This window comes from Oncorhynchus kisutch, linkage group LG6, assembly GCF_002021735.2.
Source record: "Oncorhynchus kisutch isolate 150728-3 linkage group LG6, Okis_V2, whole genome shotgun sequence".
In the NCBI taxonomy this organism is placed as follows: domain Eukaryota; kingdom Metazoa; phylum Chordata; class Actinopteri; order Salmoniformes; family Salmonidae; genus Oncorhynchus; species Oncorhynchus kisutch.
The window spans coordinates 59,574,201-59,592,584 of NC_034179.2; the positions used below are offsets into that span (position 1 = coordinate 59,574,201).

The following is an 18,384-nucleotide window of genomic DNA, read 5'->3' on the forward strand; positions in this document are numbered from 1 at the left end:
ACTGATGGGATAAACAATCGTACAGTCAATAACGCAATAGAAAAATGTGTGTACAAATAGTAGCGAAGTAATTACAATTTAGCAATTTACTCTGGAGTGATAGATGTGCAGATGAGTTGCAAGTAGAAATACTGGTGTGCGAAAGAGCAGAAAAACAAATATTGGGATGAGGTAGGTAGTTGGTTGGATGGGCTATTTACAGATGGGCTTTGTACAGCTGCTCCTGACAGCTGACGCTTAAAGTTAGAGGGAGTTATGTCTCCATCTTCAATGATTTTTGCAATTAGTTCCAGTCATTGGCAGCAGAGAACTGTATAGATAGGCAGGTGGGGGTGGGGATGACCAGTTAAATATTCCTGCTGGAGCTAGGGGTAGGTGCTGCTATGGTGACCAGTGAGCTGAGATAAGGCGGAGCTTTACATAGCAAAGACTTAGATGACCTTGAGCCAGTGGGTTTGGCGACGAATATGCAGCGAGGACCAGCCAACGAGAGCGTACAGGTCGCAGTGGTGGGTAGTATATGGGGCTTTGGTGACAAAACAGATGGCACTGTGATAGACTGCATTCAATCTGCTGACTAGTGTTGGAGGCTATTTTGTAAATGACATCCCCGAAGTCAAGGATCGGTAGGATACGAGGGTATGTTTAGCAGCATGAGTGAAGGAGGCTTTGTTGCGAAATCGGGAAGCCGATTCTAGATTTCATTTTGGATTGGAGATGCTTAATGTGAGTCTGGAAGGAGAGTTTACAGTCTAACCAGACACCTAGGTATTTGTAGTTGTCCACATATTCTATGTCAGAATCGTCCAGAGTAGTGATTCTAGTTGGGCAGGTGGGTGCGGGTAGCGATCGGTTGAAGAGCATGCATTTAGTTTTTCTAGCATTTAAGAGCAGTTGGAGGCCACGGAAGGAGTGTCTTAACAACACTATCAACAAGGCATGTCCTACACTTAGGAAAATTGCACTTGGCTCAGAACAGGGCAGCACGGTTGGCCCTTGGATATACACAGAGAGCTACTATTAATTATATGCATGTCAATTTCTCCTGGCTCAGTGGAGGGGAGATTGACTTCATCACTACTTGTATTTATGAGAGGTATTAACATGTTGAATGCACCGATCTGTCTGAACTACTGGCACACAGCTCAGGCACCCGCGTGTACGCCACAAGACATTCCACAAGAGGTCTCTTCACAATCTCCAAGTTCAGAACAGACTATGGCAGGCACACAGTACTACATGGAACTCTATTCCACATCAAGTAACTGATGCAGGCAGTCAAATTAGATTAAAATAACATAAAAAAATACTATATGGAACAGTGGGGACTGTGAAGCAACACATACATAGGCACAGACACATGCATACACACACAGTCAAATAATATACGCACTATACACACATACACGGATTTAGTACTGTAGATATGTGGTAATGGTGTAGTAGGGGTCTGAGGGCACAGTGTGTTGTGACATCTGTGAATGTATTGTAATGTTTTTAAATTTGTATTAACTGCCTTTGTTTTGCTGGACCCCAGGAAGAGAGCAGCTTTTTGTTGACTAAAGTCTATCACACTGTCGAACACAGTGGTAGTTTTAGCATTTAAATATTGGTGGGGCAAACTCTCCAAAAAACTTTTGGGGATGCATGCCAGCAAAGCCACTACACAACACTAAACAATATATTAATTGCACTATAACAGTGCCAACAAACTTTTAGGGCCTACATAAAGCTGTCTCAACACCTTACCACTACACCTGGCTATCAGCGGAGGCTTGTCTGGCAGTGAAACGGTTCATTCAGCCTCATTTACTGCCTTTCAAAAAAACAAAGCTGAAATGATGACTTGCTTAAACAAATGTGGTTTCTACTGACAATTGAGATTTAGAATCTGTGGCACAAGGGGACAACGAGTGTATAAGAAGCAATCCGTAATGTCTATTTAAGATGATAATGAGCGAGCTAGGACTGACGTAGTCAATATAAAAAATTAAAAAAACTGCACTTTTTACATGGACCGTGACAGAATTCAGAACACAGGCCTTTCTTACAGTTTTCACCCTGTACACCAAGACAGAACCATAGGATAAATAAAGGGGGCATATAAGCAGACAATGAAACCTATTACAATATTCGATGACATTTCGCCAAAACAGGCTACATGTGCACCACCAAGTCAGAACAGTAGGCTAAATTATGAGGGGAAAATTGACCAAATTATTAGGGTGAGGCACATAGGCTACTAACAGTTAAACAACATACACTTAGTATTTCTTTCTTAGCTACTGTATATATACACTACCGGTCAAAAGTTTTATGACACCTACTCATTCAAGGGGTTTTCTTTATTTTGACTATTTTCTATGTTTTATAATAATAAAGACAACACTGAAATAACACACGTGGAAACATGTCGGAACCAAAAAAGTGTAAACAAATCAAAATATTTCAGATTCTTCAAATAGCCAGTGAAATGCTTACTTATTATACAAGTCCTTGGCCAACAATGCAGCTTTATGGAAAAAAGTTAAAGTATTTGCTAAAATAAACTGAAGTAAAAAAATAAATAATAATAATTAAGGAGCAATACTAAAATGACAGAAGCGAGGCTATATACAGGGGGTACTGGTGCAGGGCCAATGTGCGGGGGCACCGGTTAATCGAGCCAATTGAGGTAATATGTAGGTAGAGGTAAGGTGACTATGCATGGATAAACAGAGTAGCAGCAGTGTAAAAATGGGGGTGGGGGGACATTGCAAATAGTCCAGGTAGCCATTTGATTAGCTTTTCAGGAGTCTTATGGCTTGGGGGTAGACTCTGTTAAGAAGCCTTTTGGACCTAGACTTGGTGCTCTGGTACCGCTTGCCGTGCGGTAGCGTAGAGAACAGTCTATGACTAGGGTGGCTGGAGTCTTTGGCAATTTTTCTGGCCTTATTTTGACACAGCCTGGTATAGAGGTCCTGGATGGCAGGAAGCTTGGCCTCAGTGACGTGCTGGGCTGTACGCACTACACTCTATAGTGAGTAGTTACTCAAAGCCAGTGGCATGTCATTTGTAAAGATTTAAAAAGTAAGGAGCCTAGACAGATGCCCTGGGGAATTCCTGATTCTACCAGGATTATGTTGTAGAGGCTTCCATTAAAGAACACCCTTTGTGTTCTGTTAGAGGAACTCTTTATCCACGATATAACATGGGTTGTAAAGCCATACGTTTTTCCAGCAGTAGACTATGATCGATAATGTGAAAAGGCGCACTGAGGTCTAACAAAGCCCCCACAATCTTTTTATCATCAATTTCACATTTGCATAGATTTCTTTTGTATATCATAAATATTGTATGTTATCTGGAGTCTCCTTGGGCAGTCCTATCACCCCTGATTTTTATTTTTATCCAAGGAAAACTGGATCTGAGTTTCTAAGGGTTAAAACAAATTTCCTGCAATTCTACACATTTTGCCATGGCTTATGCTGAGTGACTCAAATTCTCCCTGATTGTCTAGGTTTTTATTTTGGTGACTTCGTTCTCAAACATGGGCTTATTTTAAAATATATACAGTGGGGCAAAAAAGTATTTAGTCAGCCACCAATTGTGCAAGTTCTCCCACTTAAAAAGATGAGAGGCCTGTAATTTTCATCATAGGTACACTTCAACTATGACAGACAAAATGATAAAAATAATCCAGAAAATCACATTGTAGGATTTTTTATGAATTTATTTGCAAATTATGGTGGAAAATAAGTATTTGGTCACCTACAAACAAGCAAGATTTCTGGCTCTCACAGACCTGCAACTTCTTCTTTAAGAGGCTCCTCTGTCCTCCAATCATTACCTGTATTAATGGGTCCTGTTTGAACTTGTTATCAGTATAAAAGACACCTGTCCACAACCTCAAACAGTCACACTCCAAACTCCACTATGGCCAAGACCAAAGAGCTGTCAAAGGACACCAGAAACAAAATTGTAGACCTGCACCAGGCTGGGAAGACTAAATCTGCAATAGGTAAGCAGCTTGGTTTGAAGAAATCAACTGTGGGAGTAATTATTAGGGAATGGAAGACATACAAGACCACTGATAATCTCCCTCGATCTGAGGCTCCACGCAAGATCTCACCCCGTGGGGTCAAAATGATCACAAGAACGGTGAGCAAAAATCCCAGAACCACACAGGGGGACCTAGTGAATGACCTGCAGAGAACTGGGACCAAAGTAACAAAGCCTACCATCAGTAACACACTACACCGCCAGGGACTCAAATCCTGCAGTGCCAGATGTGTCCCCCTGCTTAAGCCAGTACATGTCCAGGCCCGTCTGAAGTTTGCAAGAGAGCATTTGGATGATCCAGAAGAAAATTAGGAGAATGTCAGATGAAACCAAAATATAACTTATTTTTAACTTGTCGTGTTTGGAAGACAAAGAATGCTGAGTTGCATCCAAAGAACACCATACCTACTGTGAAGCATGGGGGTGGAAACATTAAGCTTTGGGGCTGTTTTTCTGCAAAAGGACCAGGACGACTGATCCGTGTAAAGGAAAGAATGAATGGGGCCATGTATCGTGAGATTTTGAGTGAAAACATCCTTCCATCAGCAAGGGCATTGAAGATGAAACGTGGCTGGGTCTTTCAGCATGACAATGATCCCAAACACACCACCCGGGAAACGAAGGAGTGGCTTCGTAAGAAGCCTTTCAAGGTCCTGGAGTGGCCTAGCCAGTCTCCAGATCTCAACCCCATAGAAAATCTTTGGAGGGAGTTGAAAGTCCGTGTTGCCCAGCAACAGCCCCAAAACACCACTGCTCTAGAGGAGATCTGCATGGAGGAATGGGCCAAAATACCAGCAACAGTGTGTGAAAACCTTGTGAAGACTTACAGAAAACGTTTGACCTCTGTCATTGCCAACAAAGGGTATATAACAAATTATTGAGAAACTTTTGTTATTGACCAAATACTTAATTTCCACCATAATTTGTAAAGAAATTCATTAAATCCTACAATGTGATTTTCTGGATTTTCTTTTTTTTTTTTTTTCATTTTGTCTGTCATAGTTGAAGTGTAACTATGATAAATTACAGACCTCATCTTTTTAAATGGGAGATCTTGCACAATTGGTGGCTGACTAAATACTTTTTTTGCCCCTTTTTTTGTAGCTTAATTAGCTTTTCTATATACTTCATATTTTTTTACTGACAACGTTACCATCCCGAGTTTATATACACTACCAGTCAAAAGTTTGGACACCTACTCATTCAAGGGTGTTTCTTTATTTGTACTATTTTCTACATTGTAGAATAATAGTGAGACATCAAAACTATGAAATAACACATTGGGTCATGTAGTAACCAAAAAAAGTGAGGGAGAAATTACAATGTGTTTTCTATTTTAGATTCTTCAAAGTAGCCACCCTTTGCCTGAATGACAGCTTTGCTCACTCTTGGCATTCTCTCAACCAGCTTCACCTGGAGTACTTTTACAACAGTCTTGAAGTAGTTCACACATATGCTGATCACTTGTTGGCTGGTCTTCCTTCACTCTGCGTCCAACTCATCCCAAACCATCTCAGTTTGGTTGAGGTCGGGTGATTGTAGAGGCCAGGTCATTTGATACATCACTCCATCACAGCCTGGAGGTGTTGGGTCATTGCCCTGTTGAAAACAAATGATAGTCCCGCTAAGCACAAACCAGATGGGCTGGTGTGTAGCTGCATAATGCTGTGATAGCCATTCTGGTTAAGTGTGCCTTGAATTCCCCACACCATCACACCACTGCCACGGTTCACAGTGGGAACCACACATGCAGAGAGCATCCGTTCGTCTAAACCTCAAATTTGGACTCATCAGACCAAAGAACAGATTTCCACCGGTCTAATGTCCATTGCTCATGTTTCTTGACCCAAGTAAGTCTCTTCTTATTGGTGTCCTTTAGTAGTGATTTCTTTGAAATATTTTGACCATGAATGCTTGATTCACGCAGTCTCCTCTGAACAGTTGATGTGTCTGTTACTGTTACTCTGAAGCATTTATTTGGGCTACAATTTATGAGGCTGGTAACTCTTAACTTATCCTGTTCAGCAGATGTTACTCTGGGACTTCCTTTCCTGTGGCGGTCCTTGAGAGCCAGTTTCATCATAGCGCTTGATGTTTTTTGCGACTGCACTTGAAGAAACCTTCAAAGTTCTTGAAATGTTCTGGATTGACTGACCTTCATGTCTTAAAGTAACGGACTGTTGATGCTTCTTTGAGCTGTTCTTGCCATAATAGCCCTACTTGGTAAAAGCCCAAGTCCATATCTTCTGTATGCCTCTCCAACATTGTCACAACACAACTGATTGGCTCAAACGCATTAAGAAGGAAAGAAATTCCACAAATGAACTTTAAACAAGGTACACCTGTTAGTCACCTGGAATGCATTTCAACTATCTCATGAAGATGGTTGAGAGAATGTTAAGAGTGTGCAAAGCTATCATTAAGGCAAAGGGTGGCTACGTTGAATCTCCTCAAATATATTTTTATTTGCTTAACTTTTTTGGGGTTACTACATGATTCCATATGTTATTTCATAGTTTTGATGTCTTCACTATTATTGTACAATGTAGAAAATAGCAAAAATAAAGAAACCCTTGAATGAGTAGGTGTCCAAACTTTTGGCTGGTACTGTATATATTTTTTTTATCATATTTTGGAGTGGCTAAATTAATATAAGGGCAACACAAGTCTATTTTCCTTGCTTTAGCCCAGGCCTGATTTCTCATCTGCATGAACTACGATAACAATTCAGAGCTATCTCAACTAATACTACTACAAAAGCATCCCAGGTACTGTTGATACCCAGGCACAATGTTCCCTCCATTTTTCACAAACTGAGCAAATTTCAGGTCTTGGGATTGGAAACTTGAATACTGGGCATTCTATTCAACTTCCGGCACACGTTTACTTTGAAGTTCAACTCCTACCCCCCTTTAAGTTAACGTTTTAGATGGTGGCCAAATAGGCTACTGTGGCTATTTGATCCTAATAGGCCTACCAGAGTGGCCTGACAAGGAAAAACAATGCAAATGCATCCCATAACATTTTCATAAGGAAATACAATTTTTTTCGGGGGGGGGGGGGGGAATATGTAGCCTATTTTAGCCTACTATGTGTTCAATGTCGGCCTACATTTCATGAGACTTTAAAAACATTATGCAGGGCGTAATAGGTGACTGGAAATTGCGTTGTAGGCTATTGCGTTTGTATGATGCAAGAAACAAATTTTACAAAATCAGTCATTTTATTAATACAATAAAGAATCAGGCAATGTAGGCTACCTTCTGCCTATTGGCTTCTTTTTGCATATTCAAGCCCGTCTCAAAATAGCCCGTCTCAAAATACAACGTTTTTTTTTTTAAGACAAAATCTAAGCTCTTACCTGACTCTTTTGAAAGATGGCAAGAAATGTTCATGTTTTGTGCTTTTATTGGATGCAATCACTCTCCCATTGTTGACTAAAAAAATGCTATAACTGGGCAAATAACTTGCAAAATAGCAAAGAATATCAACAAATGTGCAAGGTGAGGGTTGCAAGATCTGCTCTTTGATCTCAAAAGCACATTCAACAGCAGATGATTGAAAGACCGCCTACTACATCAAAATCACTGACTCAAGCTTAAGGTTTGTTGCATTGAAAGTGGCTGATACTTTGTTGATTTGATCACAATTCCCACATTAGAAGGAAACTATCTGTTTAAGGAAATGTGTACACGAGTTGCCCCTTTTAGTTAAGTTTAATCTTGCACGGGCCAGCATTTGTTCTGCGCGGAAATCCTGAGTTGCGTGGCCGCATGTGTGCAGCTTAGAGGGAACATTGCCTGGGAGTTTAGGTATATCCAATAGGTAGTCATGTTATAGCTGCTGTTGACTTTATAGGTGATTCCATGCTCAAAGTCTCTATTTTAGCAAGCTCTGCCACAATTAAGCTAAGCAACAAAAAAGTTACATTAGTTACTGCCTACTCTGAGAAATGTAAAACCAAATATTTCACTTTGAGATTTCAGTGTTTCATGCATGTCAGGCATTGTTGCCAAGGGGTGATGCATCTCAAGTCAGGATCTCATGCTCTCTGCATGTGTATGTTGACAATGGTGCTGTCTTAGGAATTGACCCAACTCCTTGCTTTTCCCTCTCCTTCAGTAACTCGGACGACAACCTGCTGAAAAACATTGAGCTGTTTGATAAACTGGGGCTGCGCTTCAACGGGCGTGTCCTGTTTGTCAAGGACGTGCTCGGGGACGAGATCTGCTGCTGGTCCTTCTACGGTGAGGGCCGCAAGATCGCTGAGGTGTGCTGCACATCCATTGTCTACGCCACTGAGAAGAAACAGACCAAGGTAAGCCCAATTAAACCAATTTCACTCTGAGCTTCCACAGCTTAAACACTAACATGGAGGCTAGCAACATCAGGGTTTAGGTAAATGCTAGGGTATACAGTGCCTTCAAGGTATTTACACCCCTTGACTTTTTCCACATTTTGCTGTTAAAGTGGGATTAAAATTGATTTAATTTACATTTTTGTGTAACGACGTAAAATACTCTTGTTTCAAAGTCGAACAATTAAAAAAAAAAAAAAAAAAGTCAATACATGTTAGAATCACCTTTGGAATACTCACCAGCTGTGAGTATTTCTGGATAAAGCTTTCCACACCTGGATTGTATAACATTTGCCCATTTTTTTATTATTTTCAAAATTATTCAAGCTCTGGCAAGTTGGTTGTCGGTCATTGCTAGACAACCATTTTCAGGGTTTGCCTTGTATTTTCAAGCTATTTAAGTCAACTGTAACTCAGCCACTCATTCACGGTCTTGGTAAGCAATTCCAGTTTAGATTTGACCTTGTGTTTTAGGTTATTGTCCTACTGAAAGGTGAATTCATTTACCAGTGTCTGGTGGAAAGCAGACTAAACCAGGTTATCCTCTAGGATTTTGCCTGTGCTAAGCTCCATTCTGTTTATTTATTTTTTTATCTTGAAAAACTCCCCACTCCTTAATGATTACAAGAATACCCGTTAGGGCTGGGCGAGATATAGGATTAATTAGAATGTATGTTTTTGCGCGATATTCCAAATGCCTGTAATCGCAAGAATAATGATTTATTTTCCAATTTTTATTAGCGTTCATGTCCGCTAGTTCTCATGTCTTTTTGGTCTCGTATCCTTCACCCTTTCTGTGCTGTGTCCCTGAGGTTTAATAAGAACTGGAGACTGCGCCCAAGATGTCTGCCTTTTGTTTTCAAGGTAATCTATTCATGTTCACGTACGCCGATAGATGGACCCTCTATATCCAGGTTGCTTTCGGACCAACTTTTGTATTTATTAGGGATCCCCATTACCTTCATGGGGTCCGAACATATTAAACCCCCCCCCCCCCCCCCCTTTGTTCAGGGACACATTATTCAATTTCTGTTATTCACTTGTCTGGAATCTTACTATGTTCATACAAATATTTACACATTACCGAGTTCCATACTGCCTCTGGAAGCAGCTGTCAGCACTGTTTGTCGGGAGCTTCATGAAATAGTTTTCCATGGCCAAGCAGCCGCACACAACCCTAAGATCACCATGCGCAATGCCAAGTGTCGGCTGGAGTGGTGTAAAGCTCGCGGCCATTGGACTCTGGAGCAGTGGAAACCTGTTCTTTGGAGTGATGAATCACGCTTCACCATCTGGAAGTCCGACGGACAAATCTGAGTTTGTTTCATGGTTCAGGCTAGGCCCCTTAGTTACAGTGATGGGAAATCTTAATGCTACAGCATACATTCTAGATGATTCTGTGCTTCCAACTTTGTGGCAACAGTTTGGGGAAAGCCCTTTCCTGTTTCAGCATCACAATGCCCCGTGCACAAAGCGATCTCCATACAGAAATGGGTTGTCGATTTATTTTGAAAGCACTTTCCTGGCCTGCACAGAGCTTGGACTTCAACCCCATCGAACACGTATGGGATGAATTGGAACACTGACTGCGAGACAGGCCGAATTGCCCAACATCCGTGCCTGACCTCACTAATACTCTTGTGACTGAATGGAAGCAAGTCCCCGCAGCAATGTTCCAACATCTAGTGGAAAGCCGTCCCAGAAGAGTGGAGGTTGTTAAGCAGCGAAGGGGGGACCAACTCCATATTAATGCCCATGATTCTGGAATGAATGTTTGACAAGCAGGTGACCAAAATTATGTGGATATGTAGTGTATATCGTGAATCAGCCATAAGTTCGAAAAAATGTAGGTATGATTTGTATGCCATTTCGCCCAGCCCTAATACTCATAACATGATGTAGCCAGCACTGTGCTTGAAAATATGGAGAGTGGTAGTCTGTAATGTGTTGTATTGGATTTACCCCAAACGTTACCTTTGTATTCAGGACACAAAGTAAAGTGCTTTACCAATTGCTTTGATGTATCACTTTAGTGCCTGTTTTGGAACATTTGTATTCTGTCAATTAGGTTAGTATTGTGGAGTAACTCCAATGTTGTTGATTCATCCTCAGTTTTCTCCTATCACAGCCAGTAAACTCACTGTTTTCAAGTCATCTTTGGACTTATGGCAAAATCCCTGAGCGGTTTCCTTCCTCTCCGGCAACTGATTTTAGGAAGGACGCCTGTATCTTTGTAGTCATTCGGTGTATTGATACAACATCAAAAGTGTGATTTAACTTCATGTTGAAAGGGATATTCAATGTCTGCTTCCCCCCCCCCCCCATCTACCAATAGGTGCCCTTCTTTGCAAGGCATTGGAAAACCTCCCTGGTCTTTGTGGTTGAATCTGTTTGAAAGTCAGTGCTCGACTCGGACTTTACAGTTAATTGTAATGTGTGGGGTAGTCATTCAAAAATCATGTTAAACACTTATTGCACACAATGAGTCCATGCAACTTATGTGACTTGTTAAGCACATTTTCACTCCTGAACTTATTTAGGCTTGCCATAACAAAGGGGTTGAACACTTATTGACTCAAGGCATTTACCCTTTTTTTATTTTTTTTATTAATTCTTCAAAATTTCCAACAAACAATTCCACTTGACATTATGGATCATTGTATGAATGCTAGTGACCAAAACATCTCAATTTAATTATGTTTAAAAAGTAAAGGGGTGTGAACAGTTATTTTTTTGTATATTTCTTTTTTTTTTTTTCTACTTAATTGGTAAAGTGCCTTCGGAAAGTATTCAGACCCCTTGAATTTTATTCCACATTAGTTATGTTACTGCCTTATTCCAAAATGGAACTACACACACTACCCCATAATGACAAAGGGAAAACAAGTTAAGAACATTTTACAAATGTAAACTGATACCTTATTTACATAAGTATTCAGACCCTTTGCCATGAGATTTGAAATTGAGCTCCGGTGCATTCAGTTTACCCTTGATGTTTCTATAACTTGATTGGAGTCCACTTGTGGTAAAATCAATTGATAGGATATGATTTGGAAAGGCACACACCTGTCTATTTAAGGTCCTATTGACAGTGCATGTCAGAGCAAAAACCAAGCCATGAATTCAGTGGAACTGTCCGTAGAGCTCCAAGACAGCAATGTGTCCAGGCACAGATCTGGGGAAGGGTATCATAACATTTCTGCAGCATTGAAGGTCCCCAAGAACATTCTTAATTGGAAGAAGTTTGGAACCACCAAGACTCTTCCTAGAGTTGGCTAGGCCAAACTGAGCAATCCACTCCTCAGTAAAAGGCATAAGCCCGCTTGGAGTTTGCCAAAAGGCACCTAAAGACTCTGACCATGAGAAACAAGATTCTCTGGAAACCAAGATTGAACGCTTTGGCCTAAATGCCAAGCGTCACGTCTGGAGGAAACCTGGCACCACCCCTACGGTGAAGCATGGTGGCAGCATCATGATGGGATGTTTTTCAGCGGCAGTGACTGGGAGACTGGTCAGGATCGAGGGAAAGATGAACTGCGCAAAGTACTGAGAGATCCTTGACGAAAACCTGCTCCAGAGCGCCCAGTACCTCAGACTGGGGCAAAGGTTCACCTTCCAACAGGACAATGACCCTAAGCATGGAGCCAAGACAATGCAGGAGTGGACATGTCTCCCTATCTAACATTTCTGGAAAGACCTGAAAGTAGCTGTGCAGCAACACTCCCCATCCAACCTGACAGAGCTTAAGAGGATCTGCAGAGAATGGGAGAAACTCCCCAAATACAGGTGTGCCAAGCTTGTAGCGTAATACCCAAGACTCGAGGCTTTAATCACTGCCAAAGGTGCTTGAACAAAGTACTGAGTAAAGGGTCTGAATACTTATGTAAATGTTAAAAAAAAAAAAAGTTTCTACCTGCTTTTGCTGTCATTATGGTGTTGTGTAGATTGAGGTAAAAAAAATAAAAATTTAATACATTTTAGAATAAGGCTGTAATGTAACAAATTGTTGGAAAAAGTCAAGGGATTCTTAGTACTTTCCGAAGGCACTTTAATATAGAATTCTCTAATTCTCTACCCATTCTTTGCCTTCCTGTGTCCTGCTCTTCCTTCTCCCTGTCAGGTGGAGTTTCCTGAAGCCCGCATCTTTGAGGAGACCCTCAACATCCTCATCTATGAGAATGGGCGTGGTTCTGGCCCGGGAGGCGTGGCCCTTTTGGAGTCATCATCGCCTGGGGCCAGCCAATCAGAGGAGGAGGGGGCCAGCGCAGGGGACCGAAGGGTGAGGAGGATCCACGTGAGGAGGCATATCATGCACGATGAGAGAGGACATGGCCAACAGACTGTGTATAAGGACTGAGAAAAAAGAGGAAGTTAGCGGCAGGGTAAAGATACAGGTTGTTTGGCGGCGGGGTATTTGCATGGAGAGGTTAGGGCGGATGTTTAGTGGGGGGTGGTACAGGTTCTTATATAAGGAAGCAGATGTGGGACTTCAAGATGCTTATTATCAAGGACTGAGATTTATTATTTTTGGTGCCCGATTGGGGAAAATGACCCCTAACCCAAAAGGTGGGACTAATACACTAATGAATGTGCACAATTATGGGAGAAAGGTAGAGAGAATTGGACCACAGCATAGGTCTGCAAATACCTAGGGGCTAGATTGGGCTATCTCCCGACCAGGTTTGGGTGGTGGTGATGTGACTGGAAGATGAAGGGGTTCGCTGGTTCAACTAAGGTACTTTAACTGCACTAAAAGGGAACCGGGATGGTGGAGTGAGGTGGTGGTAGTAGGTTAGAGACAATGAGACTGCTGAGCATTGCTGGATGTTTATTCCTTTTGAATTGATTACTGTTGTATGTATTTGTCTCTATTTATTATTTGGTTAATTTGTCCTTTTATATAACTTTAAATACATTATTTATTCTGTATAGATGTTGGTGGGAATTGTATGTGTTGAGGGTGCTGATCTGATTTGATATTTTGACCAGTTTATGCACTGATCACTTTCCTAACTGACACTTGATGCCATGCTCATCCAATGTCACGTATGGTCATGTTTAACTGCCATGTGAGTTCATGTGTACACATTGACTTGCTAAATCATGTTTTAATATGTTTTTGTCCATGATGCTACCGTGCCTAATTGAAACAGGATTTCATGTTGTCTGATGGTGAAATCAGGCTTTATTTGGCTCTAAAAATCATGTTTAAGTCTTTGTATTCAATTTGGTACATATTCCTTCCTCACACTAAAGTCTGATCACAAAAAATTAATTAATTAACAGGTGAAATGAAGGAAGTGATCTGAACCTGGGAAGTGTTTATGTCCCAGGGGTTATTGGACACTTGTTAACCCATAGAAGCATGTAATCTGGCAGGTAAATCTCACATCCTAATCCTATAAAAAAAGAAGTTTGAGGCAGTCCTGGAATAAAACGCATTTGCAAATGTTTTTTAATCCAGGACTAGGGGCTTAATCTGGGTCAAGAAAACCGTTCCATAGTGTCTGCCAAGATGGGCAAACAATTTTTTCCCCCGTCAAATGTTCTTTGTGATATTGTAACTATCTGGGAATTTAGATATTTTATGGACCATCAACATTCTCAATAAAAATCTGAACCCTGCTTCTTGGTGTTTTGTGTGTTAGAGCGAGTGGAAAATCCCACTCTTCCTGTCCTCTTAATCTTCTCGAATGGACAGATGAATGAATATGCATTCACCTTTCCATTAATGCAGGTGAATGACGAGAAGGGCCGCATTATATTATTGAGATCCAGGCTGTATCACAACCAGCCGTGATTGGGAGTCTTGTAGGGCGGCGCACACTTGGCCCAGCGTCGTCCGGGTTAGGCCGGTGTAGGTCGTCATTGTAAATAAGAATTTATTCTGAACTGACTCGCCTAGTTAAATAAAGGTTACATTAAAAAAAATATGCCCCTCTAGGTAACTCGTAGAGCCAAACATACGGTTTACACTAGATTACACAGCCAGAAAGTCAAAATTGGCTAGCTTTTAAGGTTAGCAGTGTGTAAATGTCAGGTCAGTGCTTGACTTGGACTGAAATAGTTTCAGGTACTCATTTTGGAATACGGTACTGTTTACATTTAGGTGAAGGAGCTCCACAATACGTTTGCTGAGATTCAATAATAGGAACCGAAGCTCAAGCAGTAGAAATGTTATGGTTCCGGTACTTTGCTCCTATGAGCTCCTGCCTAAATCATGCAATGGCTTAAGTTTAAAATAAAATTAAGAAGATAAATTGTAGAGAGGCGGGGTTTAGCCATTTTTGTGTCTGTTAACTAGTGACGAAACTAACATAGCACGCGTAAAAGAAAGACTTCCAACTTCAGTGAGTTCAAGACGACTGAACTCGAGAAAAATATTTTGAACGGTCATCCATCTCGGAATTCCAGAGCGCCAACCTGGAGATTACTGACGTCATGATTCGCCCTTTTTTTTGCGAGAGTCTAAGACCTTTTGCAACGCCCACTTCCGCTCAACTTCCTACCCGATACATGTCCTGTAAACTTGATTGTAGCCATACTAGACTCTAAGTCTCGTATCATTATCCCATTATATTAAGATTTCATTTCTATAGCTTTTAATTTGGATCATTCTTATTAACAATTCTGCTTATCCGTTCAGTTAGAGATTTTTGTAATTTGATTGTGTTCTTTGTCTCTTAGTTAGCTAAACTCAGCAAAAAAAGAAACATCCTCACGGTCAACTGCGCTTATTTTCAGCGAGGGAGGAGGATGTCTTCCCTGTAACGCACAGCGTGAGATTGAGCTTGTTGTCATTGCAGGCAGTCCGATGATGCTGTGACACACCGCCCCAGACCATGACGGACCATCCACCTCCAAATCGATCCCACTCCAGAGTACAGTCCTCGGTGTAACGCTCATTCCTTTGACGATAAACGTGAATCCGACCATCACCCCTGGTGAGACAAAACCGCAACTCGTCAGTGAAGAGCACTTTTTGCCAGTCCTGTCTGGTCCAGCAACGGTGGGTTTGTGCCCATAGGGGACGTTATTGCCAATGTCTGGTGAGGACCTGCCTTACAACAGGCCTACCAGCCCTCAGTCCAGCCTCTCAGCCTATTGCGGACAGTCTGAGCACTGATGGAGGGATTGTGCGTTCTTGTTGTTGCCATCCTGTACCTGTCCCGCATGTGTGATGTTTGGATGTACCGATCCTGTGTCGGTGTTACACGTGGTCTGCCACTGCGAGGATGATTAGCTGTCCGTCCTGTCTCCCTGTAGTGCTGTCTTAGGCGTCTCACAGCACGGACACTGCAATTTATTGCCCTGGCCACGTCTGCAGTCCTCATGCGTCCTTGCAGCATGCCTAAGGCACGTTCATGCCGATGAGCAGGGACCCTGGGCATCTTTCTTTTGGTGTTTTTCAGAGTCAGGACACTGAATCGGCCTTTCTACTAAGTTGTGACTGTGACCTTAATTGCCTACCGTCTGTAAACTGTTAGTGTTTTAACGACCGTTCCACAGGTGCATGTTCATTAATTGTTTGTGGCTCACACAAATCAAGGAACCCACCAGGTACAACCTTAAATCTGTAAACAAGGGCACCCTCATAGACGTTATCCGGACCAACTGGCCCTCCAAATACACCTCTGCTGTCTTCAATCAGGATCTCAGCGATCACTGCCTCATTGCCTGTATGCGCTACGGGTCCGCAGTCAAACGACCACCCCTCAGCACTGTCAAACGCTCCCTAAAACACTTCTGCGAGCTGGCCTTTCTAATCGACCTGGCCCGGGTATCCTGGAAGGATATTGACCTCATCCCGTCAGTTGAGGATGCCTGGTAATTCTTTAAAAGTAACTTCCTCACCATCTTAGACAAGCATGCACCATCTTAGACAAAAATGCAGAACTAAGAACAGATATAGCCCTTGGTTCACTCCAGACCTGACTGCCCTCGACCAGCACAAAAACATCCTGTGGCGGACTGCAATAGCATCGAATAGTCCCCGTGATATGCAACTGTTCAGGGAAGTCAGGAACCAAAACACGCAGTCAGTCAGGAAAGCAAAGGCCAGCTTTTTCAAGCAGAAATTTGCATCCTGTAGCTCTAACTCCAAAAAGGTTCTGGGACACTGTAAAGTCCATGGAGAACAAGAGCACCTCCTCCCAGCTGCCCACTGCACTGAGGCTAGGTAACACGGTCACCACCGATAAATCCATGATAATCGAAAACTTCAACAAGCATTTCTCAACGGCTGGCCATGCCTTTCTCCTGCTACTCCAACCTCAGCCAACAGCCCCCCCCCCCCCCCCCCCCCCCCCGCGCAGCTACTCGCCCAAGCCTCCCCAGCTTCTCCTTTACCCAAATCCAGATAGCAGATGTTCTGACAAATCAGCTGGGCGTGACAATATGGACCCTCTATTTCTGAAACTATCCGCCGCCATTGTCGCAACCCCTATTACCAGCGTCTTCAACCTCTCTTTCATATCGTCTGAGATCCCCAAGGATTGGAAAGCTGCCGCAGTCATCCCCCTCTTCAAAGGGGGAGACACCCTGGACCCACTGTTACAGACCTATATCCATCCTGCCCTGCCTATCTCAGGTCTTCGAAAGCCTAGTCAACAAACAGATCACTGACCATCTCGAATCCCACCGTACCTTCTCCGCTGTGCCATCTGGTTTCCGAGCCGGCGATGTCATCTACAAAATAGCTTCCAATACTCACTCAGCAAACTGAATGCAGTTTATCACAGTGCCATCCGTTTTGTTACTAAAGCACCTTATACCACCCACCACTGCGACCTGTATGCTCTAGTCGGCTGGCCCTCGCTACATATTTGTCGCCAGACCCACTGAGAAGTCCATGCTAGGTAAAGCTCCGCCATATCTCAGTTCACTGGTCACGATGGCAACACCCACCCGTTGCACGCGCTCCAGCAGGTGTATCTCACTGATCATCCCTAAAGCCAACACCTCATTTGGCCGCCTTTCCTTCCAGTTCTCTGCTGCCTGTGACTGGAACGAATTGCAAAAATCTTATCTCCCTCACCAACTTTAAACATCTCCTTTCTGAGCAGCTAACCGATCGCTTCAGCTGTACATAGTCCATCGGTAAATAGCCCACCCAATTTACCTACCTCATCCCCATACTGTTTTTATTTATTTACTTTTCTGCCCTTTTGTACACCAGTATCTCTACCTGCACATGACCATCTGATCATTTATCACTCCAGTGTTAATCTGCTAAATTGTAATTATTCGCCTACCTCCTCATGCCTTTTGCAGATAATGTATATAGACTCTTTTTTTTCTACTGTGTTATTGACTTGTTTATTGTTTACTCCATGTGTAACTCTGTTGTCTGTTCACACGCTATGCTTTATCTTGGCCAGGTCGCAGTTGTAAATGAGAACTTGTTCTCAGCTAGCCTACCTAGTTAAATAAAGGTGAAATCAAATAAATAAAAAAAAGCATGAGAAACGGTGTTTAAACCGAAGATCTGTAAAGTTATCTTTGAAAGACAGGATCCTGAAAAAGGGACATTTCTTTTTTTGCTGAGTTTATTATCACCCTAACTAGTAAGGTGGCTAGCAATTCGTCAACACCCCCGTCCCTTACCAACCATGGCACTGTTTTACTCCAGGAGCTTGCAAGAGCTGCCAAAGATAACAGTAACGGATGTATACAGTGCCTTGCGAAAGTATTCGGCCCCCTTGAACTTTGCGACCTTTTGCCACATTTCAGGCTTCAAACATAAAGATATAAAACTGTATTTTTTTGTGAAGAATCAACAACAAGTGGGACACAATCATGAAGTGGAATGACATTTATTGGGTATTTCTAACTTTTTTAACAAATCAAAAACTGAAAAATTGGGCGTGCAAAATTATTCAGCCCCTTTACTTTCAGTGCAGCAAACTCTCTCCAGAAGTTCAGTGAGGATCTCTGAATGATCCAATGTTGACCTAAATGACTAATGATGATAAATACAATCCACC

General features: G+C 42.2%; 1 protein-coding gene across 2 annotated transcripts in view; it reads left to right on the top strand.

Moving 5' to 3' along the window:
• Positions 1 to 14,023, top strand: part of kctd13 (potassium channel tetramerization domain containing 13) — a 43,530-nt gene extending 29,507 nt beyond the window's left edge. Inside the window, exons 6-7 of one of the 2 annotated variants that reach the window (XM_031827027.1) lie at positions 8,164 to 8,359; positions 12,519 to 13,809. In XM_031827027.1, coding sequence (XP_031682887.1) covers positions 8,164 to 8,359; positions 12,519 to 12,755 — 433 coding nt within the window. In that variant the 3' untranslated portion in view covers positions 12,756 to 13,809. Of the gene's footprint in view, positions 1 to 8,163; positions 8,360 to 12,518 lie in introns of both variants that reach the window. The other variant, XM_020486058.2, reaches the window with a different exon arrangement.
• Positions 14,024 to 18,384: the final 4,361 nt, after the last annotated feature.